The sequence below is a fragment of the Ovis canadensis genome, chromosome 13 (assembly GCF_042477335.2).
Source record: "Ovis canadensis isolate MfBH-ARS-UI-01 breed Bighorn chromosome 13, ARS-UI_OviCan_v2, whole genome shotgun sequence".
Classification (NCBI taxonomy): domain Eukaryota; kingdom Metazoa; phylum Chordata; class Mammalia; order Artiodactyla; family Bovidae; genus Ovis; species Ovis canadensis.
The window spans coordinates 71,670,021-71,697,063 of NC_091257.1; the positions used below are offsets into that span (position 1 = coordinate 71,670,021).

Consider the following 27,043-nt stretch of genomic DNA (forward strand, 5'->3'; position numbering starts at 1 on the left):
ACTCAGGAAAGGTGCAGCCAGGAATCTTCCTCAGATGCATCTAGGCCTGTTGTCATGTCTGCTGCTCAGAATTAAGAAAGTAATTGGGACAGAACTTCCCCCTCAGCAGATTTTTGAACTAATCATGGAGAACAAAGACAAACTCTGAACTAGAACTGCATAAAAAGCAAATCAAAACCATACCAGAAAAATCCACATAGTGTTTTCCCGATGTTCAGTTGATCTCAAGGAAGGAAAAAGCCCAGATTCACAAAAACCTATGTGTATTGTTTTATTATATACAAAACCAAGCATACAATAATTACATAGCAAATAACAAATATGCTGCATTTTGAATGGTGCTCTGTACATGTTCATGAATAAATAATAAATACTGCTTCTTTATTACCTTGAAATAGAGTACCAAGAAATTTATATTTTTCTTTTACTACTCTTGTAAATGAGCACAAAGGAAAGAGGAAATGGGTGATATTTAAACATAAACGGTAGAAATTCTTCTCTCTGGAAACTAACCAAATAGGCCCAAGAACCACTACACACCAGTGATACCCTCTCCCCCCATCTTTTTTGTCATAGGTTGCCAACCCCATGCTATCCCAATTAAGTTACAAACTTTCAGTCAGTTTATAGTCATTAAAGAGAAATAGTGCCAACCTAAACAATTGTACGGAGAAGGCAATGGCACCCCACTCCAGTACTCTTGCCTGGAAAATCCCATGGGCGGAGAAGCCTAGTAGGCTGCAGTCCATGGGGTTGCCAAGAGTCGGACGACTGAGCGACTTCACTTTCACTTTTCACTTTCATGCATTGGAGAAGGACATGGCAACGAACTCCAGTGTTCTTGCCTGGAGAATCCCAGGGACAGAGGAGCCTGGTAGGAGGCCGTCTATGGGGTAGCACAGAGTCGGACACAACTGAAGCGACTTAGCAGCAGCAGCAGCAGCAGCAAACAATTGTAGCTAATATTGATATGTTTTTGTAGTTCACTTTTGTAGTTTTTTACAACTTTTCGCCTTGATTCCAAACCTGCAACAGTTCTTAGCACTTTTTCTAAACTTTGGAGTTCTTTTTTTGCTACCATTTTATTGGTTACTTTAGTTGATTTAAATGCAACATGTATGTAAACAACTGCACAGAAATGACCGGCACTACTAAGGAATACAGTGACTCATGTCACAAGATTCCATGGCTTCAATCTGATGGACTGAATGAGTTCATGACTCAACTCTGTAATGTAGTCTGCTCAAGTGGCAAAACGATTTTTATTTGCAGCATTTAGTGCATTAAGATGTGTGCATCAGAAATCACAGAAGTGTGCTTCTGCTCTGTAATGAACCTATATTCCTTAGGAGCTCAGAGCCAACCACAATTACCAACCAGAGGCAAAAAAGTAAACAAGCAAAGCCACTTTTTCAGGCTTTCCAAACTGTCCTAACATGTGACATTATATATGCTTCCGAATTAAGCAACCAAGTCAAAGAGCAAGGAACAAATGTAACATCCGAGGTGTTACCTCAACATTTCTTAATCAGCTCAGACATACACGAGGCCAGGAAAGGTGAACCATGTCACCGTCCAGATCTCCCGCACACGTGTGCTACTGCGAGAGGCAGCAGCTCAGCAGAAGCCCTGGGTTTCTATTAGGATTAATGTCAGGATCATATATGTGTGTGTAACATGCTTACAGAGATTGATTGGCCCTGAAACTTCATACAGAGTTGAATGAACATCTAGCAGAAAAAGAAATCATGAGTGGGGTATAGACAGGACTTGCTTATCAGTGCTCACAGAAGCAGGGCCGTTGAAGGACATGTGGGGGAATGCTCAGGAACCACAGGAAGGAAAAGTTATGAATAGCACTACGTTTTCAAAATACCGTACTTATACTGAGTACAAATGTTACGGTATAATTGCGAACCATGGAACTGATGCTGGCCAGATACACATCTTTCGTTCGTTTATAAAAAGGCCTAAGATCTTAACGTAACCAGCGCTTTCTCCAGTAGGGCAGTGTGAGGAAGAAAGAATACAAGAGGGAATATGGAAATAAAGTCTTAAAAGAAAAGGACTACCATCAACATTTTTGCTACTACGATTAAGATCAGATTTTCATATGGCATCTTAATATTCAATTTTGGCCTATTATTTTAATTATGTATAAATACATCCTGTCTTTATGGTAACTTAAACAGTGACTTGGATGACACTGAATTGCTGGGTGAAAAGTCTGCCAGTTGGTAAATATTTTCAAATGAAATGTGCCAAGTTTTTCATTTGCCCCAAAGATGAAAAACAGAAGCATATATACAAAGAAAAATAGAAGAATTGTTTGAAGGAATAAAATCAGCTATAGTCATTAAAACATACTGTACATCAAGAATTGTCCACCAAAGGTTTTAAAGATTTTTACAATAATATCAATCTCCTCACACAACCACCGGGACAAGTAGATGTGACTTCAGTTCAATTCAGTTGCTCAGTCGTGTCCGACTTTTTTGACCCCATGGACTGCAGCACGCCAGGCTTCCCTGTCCATCACCAACTCCTGGAGCTTGCTCAAGCTCATGTCCATTGAGTCAGTGATGCCATCCAACCATCTCATTCTCTGTCGTCCCCTTCTCCTCCTGCCTTCTATCTTTGTGACTTAACAGCAGTTAAATAAGAAGCATTTAGGGAGCTCAGGAAGCCACAGGGCCATGTAAGGATGTGAAGACATTCATTCAGTAACTTTAGTCATGCTCCCTCCCCCAAGATTATAAAGCAAGATTATAAAGTCCTGCTCTTGCAAATGAAGACAGATTATCATTTTACAACAGAGAGGGGCCAGGTCCCAAATCAGGAATGTAATAAGGGTTCCACTCAAAGTGGTTCCGTGTGTATCTGGTCTGATTATAGGCCCTGCATTTGCAAACTCTAAGAGGTGGTTTACCTGTGGCATCTCTTCAGAGACGCCACCCGCCAGGAATTCCAGGTATCAACATTTCATTCTTCCTCCCACCACTTGCCAACAACCACACTTAGACCCACCAACCTCCACTGGGATGAAGTCTGCATGCTGACAGAATACAAAAAGTTGACTTCACACTACCTCTAAAAGGCCTTCTTAAAAACAAAACAAAACCCATGTTACGGAAAGCGCATGGAAGCCCTAGACTCCACTCTCTCCCAAAAGCAGGAAACTTAGTGATAAATGACTTTGCTCAAAATAGATGCTGCTGAGGAAGGGCCCAAGCCTCCCCTGGGGTGAAACAGCCAGAACTTCTGTTTGAATCCTTTAGGGCCAGGGCGCAGAGAGCCCTGTCTCAGATACACAGGATTCTCTACTGTTTGAAGCCATACCCACTAGCTCACATATGCTGTGGCTGAAATTTCAGAAGCGGAGTTCACTCAAGTCCCGCTAGAGAGCAGTGGTTTTATTTCTTTCTGTGGCATAGACTTTGGCTGATGTTTACCTCAAGTTTGCCTAAGACTGTCAACACAGAGTATGATTACCTAAAGACTTCTTTTTTTGAAAACAACCCTGTGTGGCAGGGGTGGAGGTGAGGGTGGGTGGACTAAAGAACTGTCCACCCCCTCAAGGTCAGTAAACCCGAAGTCTCTTACAATTCACTGGAGGGGAACTTTCGGAAGAGCTTTAATACTGAGTCATCTGCAGGTTCTTGCAACTCATCATCTCAGTTATTTCTTGAATTTGCATGTATTTTGCTTTCCTCCATTCGTTTTGAGCTTTTTCTCGCTGGATATCGTGGCATGAGCACAGTTACTCACGTTTCCCTTCTTCTTAAGACCTGTGTGTGCTGGTGCCTGGGCAGCCCTGCAGCCGTCCGCAGGATCCAGGATCACGGCTGGCGGCCGGTGTGCACGGAGGTTCCCATTACTCTCGATCTTGGGGCCACCGTCCCCACCGGATAAGTCCCAGGGCTGCAGCCTGGAGCTCTTGTTGGATTTCTTTTTCTTCTTGTCTTTCTGCTCCTCCAGGGTTTGCTTCTGAGAACATAATCGGCTACTGCTCAGCACATCAAGAGGTCTGGGGAAAGCCTCACCAGTGTAACAGAATGGATGGACTTCCTTGCAGAGCGTGTCTTTCTTTCGTGAAAGGCCCGACTTCAGAGGCCCTTCCTGCTGAGGCCTGGACAGAGTGCTGGGCATCAGCTTGCTTCTCCCAGGGCTCTTCAGGGCCCCCGAGGTCCCAGGGGCAGTGGGAGGCCTCCCTTTGGCCACCTTGCCTTTCTCACACTGGATGGTCTGGATCTGCAGCCACTCGAGCTGGACGAGCCTGTCGACGTACTTGCCTAGGAGTCCCCCAGTTTTGGGCACAGCCTCTGTCCTGCGCTCGGAGTACAGGAGCATGGCCATGTCCCGCAGGTCCCAGGAGTTGCACGGGGGCGGGAGGAAGTCGGGGTAACAGTATTCAGGCCAGGTGGGGCCCTGCCCTGGGTGCAGATCGAAGTGAACCGGGTCAATCTCTTCCGCTCGAAGGTGAAGATCAGGAGGCGTGAGGGGGGATGGGGGGATGGCGATCCTTTCTGAATCAGAGAGGTCACTGGCACTGTCCTCCTCCTCGGCATCTTCTTTGATGATTTTCATGGACTGAAAGTCCAGAAACAACTTGTTCCCTGAGAGCCCCCGATATCTGGGGCCGAGGGGACTCCTTTCGGGGTTTCCTTCTGGGCAAATGCTTTCCTTCAGCTTATCCTCAGTCAGTTGGGGGACACCTCTGAGACTGCTTTTCAGCTGGGAAGAAATGTGGGGGACTTGGGGTTTACTCTGTCTTTTTCTGGAATTCTTGGGATGTTGTACTTTAGTCCGAGATGGGCCTGCATTCATACTGCTGCGAGAAATAAAATTGCAATTCTTAGTCCATGTGACACAAACTGGCCTTCTGATGATTTTAAGAAAGTAATCAAAAGAAGCCTCTAGTTGTACACTTCAGCTATGACAACGGGTTAGAAAATGTGAGGCCTCTAAACTTGCAAATTATAGGACAGTTTTCCACTTGATACTCTATTTAGGAAATAATATTAATATAAAGCAGGTGCCAGAAGTAAATGCATGGATTCATTTTGCATCAAATATTAGCTTCTAAGAAAAACACTAACATTTCGTAAAGTACTTATATTACCATCTTAAACCCATTGTGTGTACTTTGAAAAATATCTCTTGTAGAACACTCAGTCTGTTGTTAATGATGAGCAGTGTTTAATAACACAAACAAATAAAATCCACACCTTTCTTTTACATACCTAGTTTAAATTAAATGTAGACTGGATGTAAAATACACGTTTTACAGAACTTAATCACTGGTTGGTGGTAACTCTGAGCCAGCAAATATCCTAAGGAAAACTGTAGCATATACAACCTACACCTTAAGCCAAAAGCTTATCAAAGTGTCAGCATATCTTTAAATAGAAAACACACTAGGGAAAGCAGTGTTTAGAGGGATAGGAATAAAATCACACAATGCCTTATAACAATATAAATTTTTTAAAAGGCTTAAATGCTACTTTTTTCTTTAAAATTTTATCATTTTTAAAAATTGAAGTATAGTTGATTTTCACTGTTGCGTTAGTTTTTGGTGCACAACAAGGTGATTCACTTATACATACATATACATTCTTTTTTTAAAAATATTCTTTTCCACTATGGTTTATCCTAAGATAATTTTTAACACAGCTCCCCCATGCTCTGCAGTAGGGCCTTGTTAATACTGCCCTTTGAGTGGTGGGGAGGCAGATCTCATGAATACTGTACACATTACTAGCACGGCAACTGATTCGTCCTCTAATTTATTTCTGAGGCAGCATCTCATCTCAGAGGTGAAGATATTTTCTTTTCTACTTATTTACCAACAACAGTGTACTTTACCAAGATGAATAATACTTCTCAGCAACATCAGTCTGGTGTGGTTTAAAAAAAAAAGGGATGGTAAACATGCTTCATGGAAACCTCAGAGGTTCATTTGCCGCAGGTCTCTACCACAATAAGCGATTACTTGAAAATGTGCCACCTCTTAATAAACATGGAGGAGGTTAAATTATTGCCAGCAGCATAACATGTGCTCAATAAATGTTGAAAAAAATGAAGAAATGGATAAAGTAATTGCCATGATTTAGAACTCATAACCGACATTGTTAAAACTTTCCTTTACCTCTAGCTGTCTATGTGCATCCATAAAAGTTATTACTAGTATCCTTTTTATAGAAAAGGAAACATAGAAAGATGATTACCCAAAATTGTGGATTCTGCTAACAGTGCAAGAATTATGACCTCCTAGAATTTTTACCAACTAGTAATGTTTAAAACCATTTCTGTCAGACAAGAAATATGGTGTATATACTTTTGTCTACAGACATTTTTCTCCCAGCCACACATATCAATCTGGAGAACATGCTCCCTTTGCAAGATAAAGTAATTACATGAAAAAGTATTTACCTGGTTTTCTGATAAGATTCATTCACCCTATTCCCTTTCTTGAAAAATTCACATGGCTGATCATCATTTAGGGTTGGATAGACTGTCTAAAAAGAAAGACATATAGTTAATAAACACCCTAAACACACACACACACACGAAACATGAAAAACCAGAACAAATCTAAATGAGATTTTTACTTAAGTTTACATCACCTTTTCTGTAGTGCTGGAAATATTCTTGCTCAATCTGTTGGAAGATGCTGACAGCAGGGGAAGTGGCTTCTTTCCTCCTCTAATATTTGGGCAGGGTGCCTGACCACCGGAACTAGAAGCAACAGAACAGTGTCGCTAAGTACCAACTGCAAACACCCTATCACCCTTATCATGCTGCTTTTCACTTTTTTGTTCTTAAATATTCAAATTGTATAAAAAGTTTGAATGGGGGAATATTGCCTTCTATTTATGGTTTAATCTATTTTGCTTGTTTTTCACAGTGGGTATTAGATACAAGATCACACTACTATAAATGGATTTCATCTCTCTCCCCATACACACACACACACACACACACACACAAATGCACATACACACACATGCACATACACACAAAATCTCCTTGGAAATAATTTTTTGAGGACTTCTGTGGGGCTAATTAAGTTTGGCTGTTACTCCAAAGTTCCCGTGTCCATTCATTCATTCCTTCGACAAATAGAGTGCCTAGAAAACAGCAGGGTTAGATACCTATCCTACTCTCATGGAGCTTGAACTCTATTGGAAAGGCCCCCTTTCAGGCCTCCTGCCTTCACTGTCACATCAGTCCATGAAAAATTTATCAGTGTAATACATATCACGCAATGTTCTCTCTCTGTGACATTTTGTCGATTGGTACCACCCAAGGCTGCTTCTCCGCTCTTGAGTGGTCTACTAAAAGTGCCCCATTTGAATGTGAATCTTCTTTCTTCCATAAAATCCCCTGCCTCTGAAAAAATGGAAGAGTTGGGATTATACATTTTTATTTCCCTCCTAAAACTCTGCTCTGTTATTTTTCAAAATAAGCAGGTATGCCATTTTAGTCCCTGTACATATGATGAGAAGGAAAACCACATGCGGGCCCTTACAACCAATGAATGAGACCATAATCAACTGCTCGATTCGTTTCAGATGTAGAAAACATTCATCAACCCCCTTCATTAGTCTGGTTTTCCTGCTGCCTTGTCCCTCTAGATTGTATAGGAACACTCTAGAACTCTCTAGAAAGTGCACTCCATCTTCTCCACTTCATTTCACCTGGCAAGCTTTACACCCTGGGCTATGCTGTTTTCTGGACAAAGTTACTGAGAGCAAAGAGGTGACAGCCTGCACGGTCCCTAAGGATGCTGAAAGCAAGCTCTGGTTTCCCTGAAGGTTCGGGAGCAAAGCTAAAAGTCTGGATTCTGCCTACAAAAATGTGTCCCAAGCGCCAGAGACTGTTTAAAGGCAGCCTTATTATTTGTCACAGGGTCTTAACCCTTGTTCTCATATCTTCCTCTCCGGTTTGGAGCCTCTCTGGAGACAGCAGTAGCAGCAGCGCCGCCCCCTCCCCAACCCCCAGGGACAAGGCCAGCGGTCCCCGCAGCAAAGCATTGTGGGTGATGCGGGGACAGGACGCTTCTCGTCTACGCAGCCAGGCTCCCACGGTCTGGCCTAGGGTCCGTGTTGCAGCGCAAACGTCCAGAGAGCTGGCTACCCTCGAGGCTTAAAATGAGCCGGGGACCGGCTCCTGAGCAGGCCGAGTGGTGCGCCCCTCCCCCGCCCGCGTTAGCCCAGAAATCCGGTGACCGCAGCGTGCATGCTCCGGGTCCTCCGCGCGAGCAGACGCCGATCTGGGACCGATCGGCGCGCTGGCCGGCCGGACGCAGACAGACACTGACCAGACCTGTTTCGCGGCCGCGGAGGACACGTGACGCGGGGCAGGGCGGGAGGCAGACGGCTGCGCTGGGCCGCGGGAGTCCGCGCCGGCCGCGTCACGAGGGGCGGGGCGGAGGCTCGCCGGGAAGTTGCTCCGACAAGTCGCGGCCGGGTGAGTAAAGCGCGGCCGGGAAGGGGCCGCTGGGCGGGGCAGCTGGGCGGACACCGCCTTCCCCGCACCCGGAGGAAGCCCGAGGCCGCCGCCACCCCGCGCTCCGCTGCGGCCTCGAGGAGCGTCCGCGCGAGGAAGCGTTCGTCCTGGAAACCAGCTTTTTTTTTTTTTCCCCCTGCCCAAAGCGGAAAACCAGGGGGAGGACTCGAGGGACCAGGTGGCGGACGAGGGGAGCGCGCAGCCGGCCTACTGCGTCCTCTGCAGGCGGCGGTTCCAGCGGACCCTCCCCAGGGTCGCTGAGCACGTCTCGGGACACCGGAGGAGCGGACTCAGGGTCGGGAGGGAGGCCGCCCTTCGGTTCCGCCTCCCCATCTCTCGACGGTCGGCCGGGCCATGTCCAGAGGCTCGGGCTCGGCGGTCCTCCCCGCCACCGTTGGGTTCCGGAAGCCCGCCCCGCGGAGCCTCAGCTGCCTCTCTGACCTGGACGGCGGCGCGGCCCGGGAGCCGCGGCCCTGCCGGCCCCCGGGGAGTCCGGGCAGCGCGCCGCCGCCGCCGCCCGCGGCGTCCGGCTGCGACCCCAGCCTACGGCCCATCATCCTGCGGCGGGCGCGCTCGCTGCCCAGCTCGCCCGAGCGCCGCCAGAAGGGCGCGGGCGCTCCGGGTGCTGCGTGCCGACCCGGCTGCAGCCGGCAGCACCGCGTGCGCTTCGCTGACGCGCTGGGCCTGGAGCTGGCGCAGGTCAAGGTGTTCAATGCGGGCGAAGACCCATCCGTGCCGCTGCACGTGCTGTCGCGACTCGCCATCAACTCGGACCTGTGCTGCAGCAGCCAGGACCTGGAGTTCACTCTGCAGTGCCTGGTGCCCGACTTCCCGCCGCCCGTCGAGGCTCCGGACTTTGGCGAGCGCCTGGGGCGCCAGCTCGTGTGCCTGGAGCGTGTCACCTGCTCGGACCTGGGCATCAGCGGCACGGTGCGCGTGCGCAACGTGGCCTTCGAGAAGCAGGTGGCAGTGCGCTACACCTTCTCGGACTGGCGCAGCGCGCACGAGGTGGCAGCGCGGTGGCGCGGGCCGGCAGGCTCCGGGGGCTCCGAGGACGTCTTCGCCTTCGGCTTCCCGGTGCCGCCCTTCCTGCTGGAGCTGGGCTCCCGCGTGCACTTCGCGCTGCGCTACCGTGTGGCCGGAGCCGAGCACTGGGACAACAACGACGGCCGCGACTACAGTCTCACGTGCCGCAACCACGCACTGCACATGCCGCGCGGGGAGTGCGAGGAGAGCTGGATCCACTTTATCTGAGCTTCCTGGCGGGGCTCGTGCGTCTGGGAGGTGGCCCTGCCTCACACTCCACCCCCAAGCCGGAGCTGTCGGACCTCGATTCCCGCAGCTGCAAGGTGTGCTCGCTGTGGCACGCCTATGCTTTTACTTGAAATGTCTGGGTCACTTGGTCTAAACCGTGGCCTCCGATGCCAGAAGGCCGGGCTGTCATGTGCTGGGTGGGGTGCTGGGTGAGTAGATGCACGAGTGAGTTGGCCCTATGAAGAAGGCCCAGGCAGGTGGTTTTGGAAAGGCCTGCGCCCTGCAACTGGGAAAGCCTGTGGCTTTTGCATGTGTGATCGCGTCTCTGTGAATATAGCTCTTATTTATCATCACTGCGATGTTGAAACATTTTACCCTTAGCCAGTGCCTTCTTGGGAACATTCTTAATAAGCTTAAAAAAAAAAAAAAAAGGTCATTCTTGTCTGTTTGTGCCCACTGTAAACAGAATGTATATGCTGTGACCCCCATCATGGTCCCTTGAAGCTTTCCTGCCCTGGGACAAGGAAAACCTGAAGTCACATTTGCATGCCAATGTCTGTAGGCTTCTAACAGCCGGGAAACTATTAATAGGCAAGAAATTGATGCCTCTTCCGTCATCATACAATCCTTCCTGGGAGTTCAGGCTGCCCCATTAGGCTGTGTGTCTCCTCCATCAGCAACTGCCAAGAAGGAAAACATTTAGAACTTTTAGTTAGCAAAACAGCCCCTTCTGCAGTGTTTCTTTGCACTTTATGTATTTTATTTTACATGTTTGATAATTGTGTATCTGCACTTTATCAGGCCACTCTGTTTAGGTTTGAGCTACCTAAGTATTTAAAGAAATTCCACCTTAAGTTATTTCAGTTTTCAGGAAACTGTGGAATTTGGGCAACAATGCCCTTTACAATTACCTTTTTGACGATTATGGTGACTCTTGATGTCTTAAGTGTCCAGGATTCCAGCAATCATCATTCAGAAGTCACATTATCAAGTGGAACTAGCAGGTATTTTCAGCAACAACCAGACTGGAGGGAGAATACACAAATATTTATACATTTTAGTTGTTTTAAGCTGTATTTGTATATGCCTGGTTTTATCAACTACCTGCCAACTTTAATCTTTGTGCCTTCAGATAGATAACTTTGTAGCCTTGTCTGGACTTGTTTTCCAATTTTAAAATGTTAAATGCTTTTTTTTTAAACTTTCCAACCAAGAAGTCAAGGCCATTGTCTCCTGCAGAGTGCCACAACAACTTAAAACTCTCAGCGAGGGGCTATTTCTCTTGGTGCTGAGTGGTGGTCTGACAGCAGGTGCTAGCACAGAGGTGTGAAAACCCAGCTAAGGTGGAGGTGGTCTCCAACTTGGGAAGCTGGTTTCCAAGAGCTGAAGCCAGTTCGATAAATCTTGTGATAGCTGTCACCAGTGAATTAACTCTAAATATTTGAATGCTTGTTACCGTTTGTCAAGTAAGTATGCAAAGGATGCATTTTGCCTTTTAACCAATTTCTTTTCTTATAATGGCAACTTCAGTGTTTTTAAAAATTCCAGCAACAAGGATGGCTTTCTTTGGTACCTTCTGGTCTAAGAATATGGAACTCTGATTTAAAACATTGTGACTGAATTGAACAATCACTGGCTGTTAGCACTGTGTACTCCATTGACATGCAAGAGGCAAAGAAGCCTGGTCGCATTTCCTGCTGTTTGACAAACTGTCCAGTTAGGTCAGTAAACCCATGAGGGCCTTGGCCACTATGCCCTGGATCCTAGCCCAGTGTGCAAAGCAGTTGTCCAGGGTGTTCACATATGAGCAGGAGCTGACATATATTGCTATGTAAAGGCATGTGGAGAATCTTATAATCTGTGTAAAGATCATTTTCCAAAAAAGATCTGGTCACAGAATATGTAGTAAATGTTGTATCTTCAATATTAAGAGAACCTCCCTGTGCCTTTGAAAACTTTAAAGCTTAAATATACCTGCCTAGTTAATAAAGCAGCTTTGGGACAGCTTAAGATTTGCAGGCCTGAAAACACAGTGACATAGCCTAGATATTCAAGTTTTGTTGTGACCTGTGCAGTTGTTGGGTTATCTCTGCAAACATATTTTAATACAAGCCATTTAAGATGACTTCACCTAAGCCTCACTATTAAAGTATATGTGCACAAGTTGTTGGTTGAAGTGTGTTTTTCTTGTGGCCTGATTAGTGTGAAACAAGGCTTTAGAAATGTGTTGATTAAGACATTTCACATGTCTTATCCTTCCTAGAATGCTGTCATGTTTAGTATCTTGCCAATATAAATAAATGCATTTTATGATGTCACCTGAGCTTCAGCAGCAGTCGTGTGTGTCTTTGAGAAACTGAGATGCATCCTTTTATGCCAGGTCAGTATTACATAGGAAGAAAGCTCTAGGAAAACACATACTTCATCTTATTGCTTATTGAAGCCCATGTAGGAATAACTACTGTGTATCTTCACCCCCCGCCCCCTCCACACACACATCATGGTGACTGTCACTCAATTACAGAGCTTTGAACACAGGGAAAGGAAACCAACTTATGTTCTCTCTTATTTGCTGGCCTACAATGCTAGGTGCTGTATTTGATGTCACTTAATCTTGAAAACTGCACTGTTAGATCAGTTCACTTCAGCCACTGAGTCCTGTCAGACTCTTTCCGACCCCATGAATCAGGCCTCCCTGTCCATCACCAATTCCCGGATCTATCTGGTAGATAATAGCCCCATTTCTCAGCTGAAAAGAATGAAGCTCAGAGAGATTTAAGTAATTCACCTAAAGCTCCACCGCTGGTAAGTAGCAAGGTTAGCATTCAAACCCACTGCAAAGCCCACCTTCTCTCTGCCATGTGAGAAGAGTTTGTTAAATTTAATTGAATGTCCATTCGGATTATGACTGATAAGGTTTTCCATCTAACATAAAGACCTATTTAAAAACAAGTCAAATGAAATTAAATAAAATCAATGATATTTTCTTGCATGTGGTAGTGACATTTACGACATAATCCTTGGATTTTCTGAACAATAAAAAGGGCTCTAAACGTTTTTCTTCTACTAAAAAGTGGCAAGGTGAGGAGTCATTGTTTTTAATTTTTGACCTGCTTGTCTGCTGTAATTTTGAATTCCCTAATTTACACCACAATCATCCATTGCTTTTATCATTTAAACTGATACTTTAAAACTGAAACATTCTAAAATCCCTGGGGAAACACTTCATTCGCTCAGTGCCAAGCCAAGACGGCCTCAGGGCTCTGTCCCCGTCCCCGAGGGGTCTGGGATTCAAGTTAGTGAGAGCACTCATTCGCAGAACCTGCTTCTAGGAAACCTGAGCAGGGCCTGGGCTGGAGACAGGGCCGGGGCGAGGTGGGCGTGGCCTGGGGAGCGAGGCGGAGCGCGGTGGTCAGCGGAGGCTGATCAGGAGTGGTTCTGCTGCCCTCTGCTGGCCCGCAACGTGGGCCTCTTTCAGGGAACTCTAACCACGCGTCCCCGCAGGTTCGTCTAGGGCCCTAGTGTCTCTGCGGTCCCGTCCAGCCTTCCCGGGTGGCTGTGGGGAGCCCGGGGATCTCCTAGGGCCGCTGGCGCTTCTGGCCCTTCAGGTTCACGTCCTGCGAGCAGGGCAGGCCCAGTCTACCCCTCCAGCGCGTCCACACCGCGGGAGGGAAGACAGAGCAGAGGAAGGACGCTGGCGCCTCCTCTCGTGGCGAGGCCGCTGGGCGAGCGGGGTCAGGGGTCGGGGTCTGGCCTGCGCGCGCGCGGCCTCCCACTTACCTGAAGCTCCGAGCCGCGCCTACCTTGGCCCTCCCTTTCCGGCCTTAGGAGGTGCCTGCGCGGGTGCGAGGGGCGGGACCTGTCCGGCGGCAGCGCTGATTGGACGTGGTGCCGAACCGCACGCGAAGCCGATTGGACGGGCGCTTCCCGCCCTCCCTTGGCCGCCTGAGGCGGAGAGGCGACAACGGAGGTTCGGGGACTCGACGCCGGGCTGCAGCGAATCTAGGAGATCCTCGCGGAGGCCTCTTCCAGCCGACAGATTGAGCTGGGTTCCCGGGAGGGCTTCCTTGACGGTGGGGCGCGTTAGGGGAGAGTTGCGGCGTCCGCTGGGCCTCCGGGGGCGGCGGAACTAGCAAGCGGCCCCCTAACCGTTGAGGCGGAGCCGTTGAAGAAACGGTCGCGGTGGCGCAGCCAAGGCTGGGGGTGGGGGCGGCCTCCGGCGGGGCGTCGGGTGGGCGGTGCGGGCCTCGCGCCAAAGAGTCTCGCGGCGTGTGGTCGCGAGGGGCCGGCGGCGGCCTGGACCGCGCTGGTCTTGCTCGGGTAGCTGGTGTCCTGGACGGGTATGGAGCTCAGGGGCGGGGTGCCGCGCGGGCCCGCGGATGACCGCGGACGCGAGCACTGATCAGAATCAGAACACTGATGGTGACGAGAGTGGACACGCGGGTCAGAGTTTCGGAACCGGCGCGGAAGCCCAGACTCTGGTCCCCTCCAGCCCCGACGGCTTAGCTTCTGGGACGATGTAAATGCGCTCAGGGGTGGCTGTGGGTGTGTGTTCTCGCGGCAGCGGTGCACACACGTTTCCCCTCTCCCCGTCCCGCAGCCATTCTTCGCAAGAATGTTCTCCGTGGCCCCTCCTTTCCGGGGTGGGGTCGTGGAGTCCACGGTACCAGCAGAAGAGTGATGAAATGGGTCTGGGGCTCACGGGCGATGCCATTTTGCAGCTGTTGGTGAAATAGCTTGTGTTAACACTTGAGTAGTGTTGGGAAGAGTCCGGATTCACGATCGAAACTGTTAGTAGTTTCCATTGAGTCAGCTTTGGGGAGGAAATGTATGCCTCTGACAAGTTGTTGGGTGTTTTTTTTAAACCTTAATCCTTTTATCGGCCTGCATATACACATTTATCCTGTAAGGCTTGCCTGGAACGCCAAATCTGCTTAGTTGACCGCCCCCCCCCCCCCCCCCACACACACACGCACGCAGACTCTTGAAAAATTATTATTCCGTGCTAGGTCTCCTAGATCGTTCTGTTGTTCCTTGTTCTAGTGCACAGAACTTCAAAGCCATTTAAAGATATTTTAAATTGTTTACTCGTGATGGTAGAAAGAAGTGTATCGCTTTACCCTCTAGACTCGGCCTTTCCTCTCAGCTGCAAATGTTTGTCTGGTTTAATGGCTAGTACCCAATTTGGGGCTCTGTTAAAGTCAATTTGCATTCAGCCTTGGAAGGAAGGGAGGAGTTAACTGGATTGTTGAGTTCAGTTTCCTTACTTAAAAAATCTTCCTGTGTAGATGCTAATTAATTTTCCTTCCCCTAGAGTGGTTTCTTGAACAAAAGTAGACTAGGAACTAAACCATCTTTTTAGCTTTGTGTGCCTCTTGGCCATAAGTAATTCTTCCGTGTTGTATTTCATGTCTCAGAGTACTTTGTAAATTACATGTAAATTCAAATTTACAATGTTGTGGTTGTGATGCTGGAAAGTGTAAAGTAATAGGCAGGTCTGCCCCAACAATTACTGACAGTAGGGAAAAAGTACAAATAGAGCCCCTGAAATATTTTAAGTATTCAAACTTTTTTTTTTTTTAGGTTTTTATTTTTTAAATTTTAAAATCTTTAATTCTTACATGCATTCCCAAACATGAACCCCCCTCCCACCTCCCTCCCCATAACATCTTTCTGGGTCATCCCCATGCACCAGCCCCAAGCATGCTGCATCCTGCGTCAGACATATACTGGCGATTCAATTCACATGATAGTATACATGTTAGAATGTCATTCTCCCAAATCATCCCACCCTCTCCCTCTCCCTCTGAGTCCAAAAGTCCGTTATACACATCTGTGTCTCTTCCCTGTCTTGCATACAGGGTCGTCATTGCCATCTTCCTAAATTCCATATATATGTGTTAGTATACTGTATTGCTGTTTTTCTTTCTGGCTTACTTTTTAATTACATTTTCAAATTGTGAAATAAAATGTTCTAGTCTTTAGTTTCAGACAGATACCTTCATTGCAACAAAACAGAAAAATGTGTATGAAGCTCTTATTTTTGAGTGTTGGCAAAAATGTCAAAGATACTTGAATGCATTTATCATGGATATTTGATCGACTGAATTGTTGGAGAAGTATAATAACCTGTATAATTCATGAATTAGTATATATTTCACAAACTTTCATTTTAGTAAAATCAATAAATCAAGATTTTTACTGTGTTGTATTGACAGTATGATTGAAGGATTAAAACAACCTGTAATTTTGTTCAAAACGTACTAATTTGAGTATATTTTCACCAAAAACATGATGTAAGTGTAAGAAATAGTGCAATATTAAAATTTTCTTAAAACTAAGGTAAATACAAATTATTAGTGAACATTAATTATAATTTATTCCAATAGCACTGAAATTTTTAATAAATCTTATTAAATATTTTTATAAAAAGTCACTATTCTTGTGTTTGCCCTCTAACTGCATAGTCCATATCATGTCCATGCAGTTTTCCAGATTTATGTAGAAACAAACAATAATGGGTTGCTTAGAAATACAAAATGTTTCTCTGGCACCATGTGCACCTGTTGCAAACACTGCACTTAGTTACTAGTACTTCCAGAGCCACGAGTGAGAATACAAAGAGAAGCAAGAAAATGGATGTTTGGCACTATTAGGAAGCAGCTTTTCCTTTTGCAAGAATCAACTAGTTTTGCTCTACCAGAAAAATAATTTGACAGTTGACTGATGTCTTTTTCTCTTACCTGAGCACTTAGGCTGCTTAAGTTTTATCTCCTTTCTGAAGCAGGGACTAAAATAAAATGTCAGTATCAGCACAACCTGCAGTCTTCTCTGCATTGTTTCAGCTTCTCCCTCACCCCCACCCCAAGTCCCTTAAACTTATTATTGTTGCGTAAGATTTCAAACATACAGAATAAACAGACTAGTGTAATTAACTGCAGTCCCTTCCTTTAATTTTTATAATATTTATTTATTTTTGTCTGCGCTAGGTCTTCTGTTGCTGTGTAGACTTTCTCCAGTTGCCGTGCTCAGGCTTCTCATTGCAGTGGCTTCTCTTGTTGCATAGCGCTGGCCCTAGGGTGCACGAGGACTCAGTGGTTGTAGCTCATGAGCTTAGTTGTCCTGCAGCATGTGGAATCTTCCCAGACTAGGGGTTGAACCTGTATCCCCTGCACTGGCAGGCAGATTCATAACCCTGAACCACCAGGGAAGTCCTATCCCCTTCTTTTAAAGATATAGATAAGAGGATTGTTTCTTGGGGGCTTAAAGGGTATGAGTTGTGAGAGTGAATGTGTTCATGGTTATAGGACTTGCTGGGTCAGTACTGAGTACTGGATTCTGAGTAAATAAGAATCCTTAATCCTCTCTTAAATAGAGAGTCCTTAATGAAATGTGTGTGTGTGTGTGTGTGAGAGAGAGACAATGATATACAAAAAGTTCAAATCTATTTTTATGCTTTGTGCTTTTTATTTCAAATTTTTTCACCATTCAGTCATAGAGATCCTCCTGGGTTTCCTTCTAATGGTTTTAAAACATTTTCATTTTAGTAAATTCATTGTTTATTTTGTGAATGATGAATGGGGGAAGCAGGGGCCTAATTTTATTTTTTATATTTTGAGTTAGTTTTCCCAATGTCATTCGGCATTTGGGGGTATTTATTGACTAATTTACATTTATTATTAGCAAAACCTTCTTACTCATATATGAAGTTCAAATATATGCTTGGATATGCATTTGGATTCTCTTGGTTATTTATCCATTTGTTTATTTCCTATTTTTAGTGTTTTTTTTTTGTAATTGTTACTTTGTAATATATTTTAATAGCAAAGAGGATGATTCTTCCATTTATTTTTAAATAGTACTTTTGTTAATAGAATTCTAGCTTGCCGTTTTTCTTTCAGAACTTTTTAGTTTCTTTCCTTATAGTGTTCTTGTCTGGCTTTGGTATCAGAATAAGCTTGGCTAATGAAATAAGTTTGTAAGTGTTCCTTTCTCTTCTGTTTTTTTGGTTTTTTTTTTGGAAGAGTTTGATGGTAGAATTCACTGGCGAAGTGGTCTAGTCTTGGGCCTTTTTTTTTGGGGGGGGGGCTGTGCCCGGTTTTCTTTGCTATGAGGGCTTTTCTCTAGTTGCAGTGAGTGGGGGCTACTCTCTAGTTGCAGTGCACAGGCTTCTCCTTGTGGTAGCGTCTTTTATTGCTGAGCATGGGCTCTAGGGCACACAGGTTCAGTAGTTGCAGTGTGAGGGCTCAATAAGTGTGGTTCCCAGGCTCTAGAGTTCAGGCTTCATAGTTGTGACACATGAGCTTTGTTGCTCCGTGGCATGTGGGATCTTCCCAGGCTAGGGATGGAGCCCTGGTCTCTTGCCTTGACAAATGGATTCTTTACCACTGAGTCACCAAGGAAGCCCCCTGGACCTCTCTTGTTCAGAGGTTTTCAATTACTGATTCAGTTTCTTCACTAATAATTGATCTGTTCAGATTTTGTTTTTTCATAACTCAGTCTTGACAGGTTGTATATATTTCTTATTGGTTCCATTTTTTCTAGGTTGTTCAGTTTGTGGTCCAAAAAGATGCTTGATATGATTTCAGTCTTCTTAAATTTATTAAAATTTGTTTTATGACCTAATATATGATCTCTCCTGGAGAGTATTCTATGTGTGCTTGAGACGAATGTGTGTCCTACTGCTGTTCTACAGGAATTCCATATAGATCTGTGAAATCCATCTATCTAAGTTGAAGCCCAATCTTAGAGCACTTTGAAGAAGTTATTATTCTAAGTCTTGGCTTTCATAGTCTCTATTGGTCAGCTACTAGTCTTATTGATGCTGCTTGAAAATAACCTTTTTACTCTCTGACAGCAGTTTGTTTTTTTTATTTTGAACTTTGATTTTCAGCAGTTTTCTGTGTTACCCCAGGTTTGTTTTTTGTTTTTGCTTTTTCCTTTGCTGGGATTCATGGGGCTTTTTGAATCTATTGTTTGATGCATTTTGTTGGTTTGGGGAATGTGTCAGTCATCATATCTTAGGTATTGATTCTGTCACATTCGCTATCTCCTTTCCTGGATTTATAGTTACACATACATGGGGCTTAATAACTTATGTGTTCTTGATCTGACTTCTGATACTTCCCCACCCCCGCCATATTTTTGTCTCTACTTCATTCTGGATATATTCTTCTGGTACCGCTTCGTTTCTCAAACTTTTACTTCATCTCTGTCTAATCTGCTATTAAAACCATCCATTTTATTCTTTCTTAATAATCTTGCTATTGACTATTTTCGTTTCTAGAATTATTTGGTCTTTGGTTCAGATTTCCTTGGCCTTCCTTATCTCCCACCCATTTCCAGTTCTTTGCCACCATTCTCAGTCTTACAATCATTGTGTACACAGTACTCAGTTATTTTGAAGTACTTTTCTGATAACTACCATCTGGAGGTCCTGTGGGTCTCTCTTTTGGCTAGTTCTTTCACCTTTTAATTAATTCATCCAAGTCTATGAATTGCACTTTACTGATTTGGTTACATCCTATAAATCTTTGTATCCTTTAGGTTTTTGTATGTTAATGTTTTCTTAGTCACTTAAACATTTTGTCACTTCTGTCTTTTAATATCCCACGGACTATTCAAATATATGTGTTTAGGTTAAGTTTAGATAGGAAGTTTGAAGCTGCCTTTGCAGCTGATTTCTAAATTTATTGCATTGTGAAAACATAATCTGTTATGTTTATTCTTTTGCATGCATTGTGTTTTGTTTTTGCTGTAGTGACTTAAGATTTTCTCTTTTATTCTTATTTAGAAATGTCCTTACAATGTGTCTGGATGTAATTTTTCTTATTTATCTTGAATTCCATGGAATCTTACAATTTGTGGATGTTTGCATTTGTTTTGGGAATGTTCTTAGCTATTATTCAACTGTTGCCATCCCACTGTTCTTTTTTTGTTTTAAAATTTTTCTAGGTTTCTTAAAGAATAGATATTGGAATGTATGCATCTCTTCTTATCTCAAGTTTTTATTCTATACTTCCTTTGTGATATTCAATGGTGCCCTCCTCTTTGTCTTTTATTCCAAGGAATGTTCCCTCCTAAAGCTTTCAGGCCTGTGGTGATAGTGGCAGTGGTGAATGCTCAGGGTTCTCTAGTCTATGCTGTTCCTCTTATGGTTCCTTATTAATCTCCCTGTTGGTTGCTGGCCTCCAATACTTACTTCTTACCTCCATAATTGCATTACTACAGGCTAAATTTTCATCCCTCTGTGATGGCCTGGGGAGAATGAGAAAGAGAGTGAAGCCAGGTAGAAAATAGGGACACTCCTTGGGAAGTGGGAAAGCAAACTGTGGGTCCCTGCATTTCCAGTATTTTACAGGCAAAATGGTAAAACAACTGCCCACTATTTAGAGATCTTGGAATCATTGCTAGTATTCTGGAATTCCCAGAAAGCCACAGACCTAGAATCACCCATTTAGTATTTAAGCTAGAATAGACAAAACCAGATGAGGCAAGACCATAGTAGGCCCTGGATAGACTTGTATGGAGCATCTGGACACTAGCTACTTATTTGCAAAGACTGGTAATTTCTTGGTAATTTCACTTTCCTCACAATAACCCAAACCTACCTTTCACTGATCCCTAGTTTTGGACCCTACCTACCTACATTTTAGTGCAAATTTACATCTAAAAGGTTAAATAAGTGTAAATTGCAAATAAAACTGAAGTTTCCCTTCAACAAATAGCTGATCACAGTTTTGTGCAGCTCTCTATTCTTTTTCCTCAATAAGCTGATGAATAGTCAAACTGTCCTAAGTGGTGTAAGTGAATGTCCTCTCTGTATACACAGGTGGATGCACACAATTGTGTGTATACTTAAATTGTACCTAGAGATAATTGTAAATAATATAAAGTTTCTTTTTTCAGGTAAGTGGAATTATGCTATATTTATCATCAGGCAGCATGTTTTTTAATTACTAAAACTATTTGGCTGCAGATATCTAAAATTTGGGTTTATTGTATTCACAAAATTGACTATTATATGCCACATTATTCATTCCTTGCCCCCTCTCCCATTCCCAGCATTGATCTAAGTGCTTTTGAGTTTTCCCACTCAGAATGATGCCAAAGAATGTTCAAACTGTTGTACAATTGGACTCATCTCACATGCTAGCAAAGTAATTCTCAAAATTCTCCAAGCCAGGCTTCAACAATACATGAATCGTGAACTTCCAGATGTTCAAGCTTATTTAGAATAGGAGAGGAACCAGAGATCAAATTGCCAACATCTGCTGGCTCATCGAAAAAGTAAGAGAGTTCCAGAAAACATCTAATTATGCTTTATTGACTATGCCAAAGCCTTTGACTGTGTGAATCACAACAAACTGGAGAATTCTTAAAGAGATGGGAATACCAGGCTGCCTGTACCTGCCTCCTGAGAAATCTGTGTGCAGGTCAAGAAGCAACAGTTAGAACCTGGATGAACAGACTGATTCCAAATCGGGAAAGGAGTACATCAAGGCTGTATATAGTCACCCTGCTTATTTAACTTATGCAAAGTACATCGTGCAGAATGCCGGGATGGAAGAAGCATAAGCTGGAATTAAGATTTCCAGGAGAAATATCAATAACCTCAGATACGCAGATGATACCACCCTTATGCAGAAAGCGAAGAACTAAAGAGCCTTTTGATGAAAATGAAAGAGGAGAGTGAAAAAGTTGGCTTAAAACTAAATATTCAGAAAACTAAGATCATGGCATCTGGTTGCATCACTTCGTGGCAAATAGGTGGAGTAACAGTGGAAAGACTGAGAGACTTTATTTTGGGCGGGCTCCAAAATCACTGCAGATGGAGACTGCAGCCATGAAATTAAAAGACGCTTGCTCCTTGGAAGGAAATCAATGACAAACCTAGACAGCGTATTAAAAAGTAGAGACATTACTTTGCCAACAAGGATCTGTCTAGTCAAAGCTGTGGTTTTTCCAGTAGTCATGTATGGATGTGAGAGTTGGACTATAAAGAAAGCGAGCACCAAAGAATTGATGCTTTTGAACTGTGGTGTTAGAGAAGACTCTTGAGAGTCCCTTGGACTGCAAGGAGATTAAACCAGTCAATCCTTTAGAAAATCAGTCCTGAATATTGCTTGGAAGCACTGATGCTGAAGCTTCAACTCCAATATTTTGGCCACCTGATTTGAAGAACAGACTCATTGGAAAAGACCCTGATGCTGGGACAGATTGAAGGCAGGAAGAGAAAGGGATGTCAGAGGATGAGATGGTTGGATGGCATCACTGTCTCAATGAACATGAGTTTGAGTAAGCTCCAGGAGTTGGTGATGGACAGGGAAGCCTGGTGTGCTGTAGTCCATGGAATTCCAAAGCATCAGACACAACTGAGTGACTGAAGTGAACTCAGAACAATGCTGCAAAAACGTGTTTAAACTTGTCTCCTTATGCATGTGGAATAAATGTTTCTCTAGGGATCAGATTTTTTTTCCCTCTAATCTTTGGAAATGCAGGAGATTTTTTTTTTTTAACTTATCCCTTTTTGTATGCCTATTATGTATGTTCTCATTGGCACTTAAATTTCTTTCCTGGCATGTCTGCTAGAAAGTAGGCTGACTAGTGTCTTTTGTGGTTTAACGATAGACAGTCCTATATTCCTCTTGGTTTAATTAATTAACTGCCCTCTACATTGGATTTCTTGTGATTCTATTACAAACCTCTTCATAGTACTGATTAAAGTTGTTCTATTCATGATGTCTAGAAAAGATCTTTTCTAGATTTTTTAAATTTCTTTTCCTTTCCTAACCTCCAAACCTCCAAGTTGAATTTGGAAATGTTAGATGCTTTTGTTAAGATGATGCTTAATGTAAGCATGTTGCTTCCTATAAGTATGTTGCTTACTGTTTCCATTTTCCTTTGAAGGGAAAATGTTCTTAGATTATCTTTTCCTCCTTTCATTGCAGATTTGTATATTCTGGTATATACTGTTATTTGGCAATATATTTGCATATACTTCCCTTCTTAAATATTGTATTACTAGCTTAAATTTCATTTAGACATTAATTCAGGATTATTTTTCTTCCTGTTCCCAAAGTTGGAATCTTTGAGGGAGGTCCACATTTATATTCTTTCACTGACTAGTTTTGTGACCTTTTGGCAGGACTTTGATATTTGCTTAAGTCATCTATCAAAAGACAAGGCTTGAATAAATGATCTTGAGGCTTCCTCCAGAAACTTCTTTGACAGAGTCAAATGAGTAATTTCATAAACAGTGAGGAACTTAAAGAGACAACATTTATTGCCTTTGGTATAAGCAGCAGTGCTTCTTTATGTGTTTTAAGATGTTTAAACTGTAAACATATAGATTGTAAGATTCAGTAAGTATATGTTTTCTTTTATAGGTGTTTTGTTCAAGTTTTAAAGTTAAGTCAAAATGCCAATAAGACCAGATCTCCAGGTAGGTAGTCCTAGGCTAAAAGGAAGTATTTTAATTCCTAAAATCACTTTTTGTTTATTTATAGATATTAAATGCTATAGTTTTAGGAAAGGCAAAACTTACTTGTTCCTATGAAATGGTCAAGAGTTAAATAATTTAAATAAAAATATTATCCTTTTATTTTTCAATAGATTTGTTTCCAGAAGCTTTAAGAATATAAAGTATTAAAGATTATTTATATATACCTTTTACATAGAAGTGAATTATACATTGATTTATGTATAACTTATGCCTGGATACTTTAATGTCAAGGTTTAAAATTGTAAGGTATTTACATTTAGGTCAATCATATTATTGTATGAAAATTCCTTGTTAATGAGGTGTACTTTTATAGCAGGAATGGCAGAGTTTGTAAAGCTTATAAATATAGAATATAATAATAGATTATGTGTGCATGTAATGCTTAAGTTAGTTTGGTTGGTATAGCTCCTAAAGAAGTGCTTTTACTTTCTTTATGCATTTTTTTTTTTTCATGAAGAAGTTGACAGATATGTTAGGGTTTTATCCATGGTATTAAGTATTAGTTACTATAAAGCTGATTTTTATTTCTTTCATTAACAGGTTTTTGTTTTTAACTTAATGATGACTTTTCAATAAGAGATATGAAGTAGAAATTATTAAAATATATTTTCCTATATAGATATTGTTATCAAAGAAACTTAATCTCTAATTTTGTTACTCCAAATTTAATAGTGGACATTTATATAAATTGTTTTATAAGCTCTTGAGAATTTTCAAATGTGAAAGCAGTTCTTAAATTAGTTGATTCCATAAGGTGACTAATGTTGGTTTCAGTTCAGTATATGTGGTATTTTCTATATTTCTTCAGCAGTTGGAAAAATGCATTGATGATGCTTTAAGGAAAAATGATTTTAAACCTTTGAAAACACTTCTACAAATTGATATTTGTGAAGATGTGAAGATTAAATGCAGCAAACAGTTTTTCCACAAGTTAGATGACCTTATGTGCAGGGTAAATACTCATTTTCGTTGAATGATTGTTACGGTTATTAGATAGCACTCTGCTTTTTAGGAGGAGATTCTCCATTGGAAGAAATAAATAAAAAGGCTTTGGCAGGCTTACTTGTATAAATAACTGCTTGTTTCACCACTTGCTTTTTTGTGTGTGTTTGTTTGAGGAGTACCAAGTAACATGTTGGACTATTGTTTTGTAAATAGTATATACAAAAATCATGTTTACATAGTGTTACTATTATTAACTTTATTTATACCGGAGGAGAATAGGGTACTTACTTGAGGTTTAAACAATGTGATCTACTTTTTGAAAACCTGTTAGCATATTAATCATGTTGTGTGGACAGTGCTTGTTGCTTGCAAAAATAAAACAAGTAAAAACAAAAATCATCTAAAATCTTGGACTTGATTTGTCATATATAAAGTATTTTTATACTTTTATGCAAGTGATTATTGACAGCCTCCACCAGAATTTGATAATTGTTACAAATCTAAGATTAAGATTTCTTATATCCCTTAGTTAAATACATAGAGCTTTTTAGAATGGAAGGTAACTGGTTCATTGCCTCATAAGTATAAAGTTTCTTAAATTATATAATTCTGCATTCTTTTTCTGAGTTTGTTGTTCACTAGCTGAGGGGCTGTAAGGAAGTCACCTTTTAAAGCCACACTTTTGTCCTTTGCGATATGGAGATTATGATAATGACTAACACTCAGGATTTATGAGGATTATATTAATAACATTCCTAGCATAATGCCAGTTCCATTTTATTTTGTATTTCCAAATGTTTAAGTCTATGATTTGCATTTTAGGAGCTTAATAAAAAAGATACCCAAACTGTTTCAACCATTTTGGTTTCTTTTGGAAGATGTGGCAAAAATATCAGTATATTGGGGCAAGCTGGACTTCTAACTATGATAAAACAAGGACTAGTCCAAAAGATAAGTATAGAATATGTAACGTATTCATGTGAGGGAAATATGTTTAAAGCTGTGTTTTCTAATTAAGCGGTTCATACTCTTGAAAAATAAATTTGGAAAATGTATATAAAACTTTGAGATAAAATATTTTTATAACCTGTGGTATATGTTAGAGAATTAAAGATCACAAGGAAACTGTATACAGGGTCCTTGATGATCATGTGAATGTAAGGTCCCAAAACTCCAAAAAGCCTTAACTTGTTTTATTTTCTCTAGCTCATTTTAGTCCTAGTCTAACTTTTATTTTTCTTTTTATATTGTTTATTATATTTCCCATTTTAAAAAATATTGATTTTTGTCTTTTTGATTCTTTGTTATATTCCCAGCAACAAGAACAGTCCCTAAGGCATAGCATGTACTCAAACATCTGAGTTCAATAATAAAAAAGTAATGCCAAAACTTTTCAAATAATAACAATGATAAAATGATCTAATGTGTAATGATAATTTACTTTTTATCTATTGTATGAATGTTCATGAACTAAAACTTTGAAGAGTAATAAAGACTTTCTCCTTGGAATTGGAACTTCATTCATTCCCATCTAAAAAATGGGGAACATATAGTGAGTTAGCAAAAAGCAGAAACAGTGAAGATGTTTAAGAGCATAAACTTATTTTGATACAGTACTGGAATTTTTATTTGTAATGTTTGTTTTTAGGTTTACTGTTTCTATAAATACATTCTTAAAGTTATTAAGTGAATTCAAAGTGACTAATGTATACATTTCCTTTTTTTACATGGTTGCCTGGTTTGAAAAATCCAAGGAGATTATTCTGAGTCGGGGAAATTCAAAAGATGAAGCTGTTATAAATATGATAGAAGACATACTTGATCTTTTGATGGTAACAACCATATTGATTCACTGATGTTATGAAGCATGTATGTGTTCATTTAAAAACATTTGTGTTCTATATGGCCTGAGATCAAAAGTCATTAACAGATTGGTTAGTGCATTTATCTGATTAATTAATTGGTTAATACATAAAAGTTAAATAATTTGCATGTGTTCATTTAAAAACAAATTGTTCTATATGGTCTGAGATCAAAAGTCACTAACAGATTGGTTAGTGCATTTATCCTGATTAATTAATTAGTTAATAATAAAAGTTAAATAATTTTATGGTGAATTCAGAAGTAACCTATTTTAGTACTGTTTTTAATGGTTTTTATTATAAGTAAGTTTTAAATATTACTCATTTTCTTCTCAGGTCATACATGACATCGATGATGAAGGTATAATAAACATTTTATTTCTATTGGAACAATAATTTGCTCTTAAAGTTCTGGTATAATTTTCCAAGTCTTGTCGTGTTATCCTAACATTAGGAATTCATTACCTAATTCAGGGATCTACAAATATTTTCTGTAAAGAATTAGAACATATTTTAGGCTTTGTGGGCCAAGAAAGAAATTGAGACTGTTACACAGGCAGTTATTTAACAAGAAAGAAAACACATTTCCACAAATGTTTTATTGGTGCAACTCAGAGTATAATGATTTTAAAATACTAATAAGGAGAATAGCATTCTTTTCTGAGAAGGTAATAGTGTCTCTTAATTAAGGTTCAGAGTTAGTGTTTGCTATTGTAAAAACTGATTGCAAGTCTTACTTGTTCATACTCGTCTATAATGAGATTTTGTGTATATTACATTAGAAAATGTCTCTTCACACTCATGCAGATAGTGCCAAATACTGATATCAGTTCGTGAACATGTATTTTAATTGAGCATAGTCATCACTTGGCAACATTTATAGAATTAGGTTTTTTCGTTAATATTTGTGTTTTATGTGTATATATATGTATACATGAAAAAAGTCTAATATTCTATAAATGCTTTC

General features: G+C 41.8%; 3 protein-coding genes across 7 annotated transcripts in view; 2 read left to right on the forward strand and 1 right to left on the reverse strand.

Annotated features, from left to right (window-relative positions):
- Positions 1-246: 246 nt before the first annotated feature.
- Positions 247-10,790, reverse strand: FAM217B (family with sequence similarity 217 member B). 5 transcript variants are annotated; one of them, XM_069546799.1, is made up of 4 exons: positions 10,677-10,790; positions 6,627-6,738; positions 6,433-6,518; positions 247-4,831 (listed from the first exon to the last, which is right to left on the reverse strand). In XM_069546799.1, the coding sequence occupies exon 4, from the start codon at positions 4,825-4,827 to the stop codon at positions 3,679-3,681; it is 1,149 nt and encodes a 382-aa protein (XP_069402900.1). In that variant the 5' UTR covers positions 4,828-4,831; positions 6,433-6,518; positions 6,627-6,738; positions 10,677-10,790; the 3' UTR covers positions 247-3,678. The 5 variants fall into 5 exon arrangements, with proteins under 5 accessions (XP_069402900.1, XP_069402895.1, XP_069402897.1 ...); XM_069546794.1 differs by lacking the exon at positions 10,677-10,790 and adding an exon at positions 8,329-8,622; XM_069546796.1 differs by lacking the exon at positions 10,677-10,790 and adding an exon at positions 8,324-8,589.
- Positions 8,041-12,088, forward strand: PPP1R3D (protein phosphatase 1 regulatory subunit 3D). Its single transcript, XM_069546800.1, has one exon. It carries the CDS (start codon positions 8,866-8,868, stop codon positions 9,763-9,765), a length of 900 nt encoding a protein of 299 aa, XP_069402901.1. The 5' UTR covers positions 8,041-8,865; the 3' UTR covers positions 9,766-12,088.
- Positions 12,089-13,704: 1,616 nt separating this feature from the next.
- SYCP2 (synaptonemal complex protein 2) overlaps positions 13,705-27,043 on the forward strand; it is a 74,035-nt gene continuing 60,696 nt past the window's right edge. The window contains exons 1-6 of the mRNA XM_069546801.1: positions 13,705-13,838; positions 23,154-23,209; positions 24,078-24,221; positions 25,037-25,165; positions 25,942-26,046; positions 26,413-26,437. Coding sequence (XP_069402902.1) covers positions 23,186-23,209; positions 24,078-24,221; positions 25,037-25,165; positions 25,942-26,046; positions 26,413-26,437 — 427 coding nt within the window. The 5' untranslated portion in view covers positions 13,705-13,838; positions 23,154-23,185. The remainder of the gene's footprint in view (positions 13,839-23,153; positions 23,210-24,077; positions 24,222-25,036; positions 25,166-25,941; positions 26,047-26,412; positions 26,438-27,043) is intronic.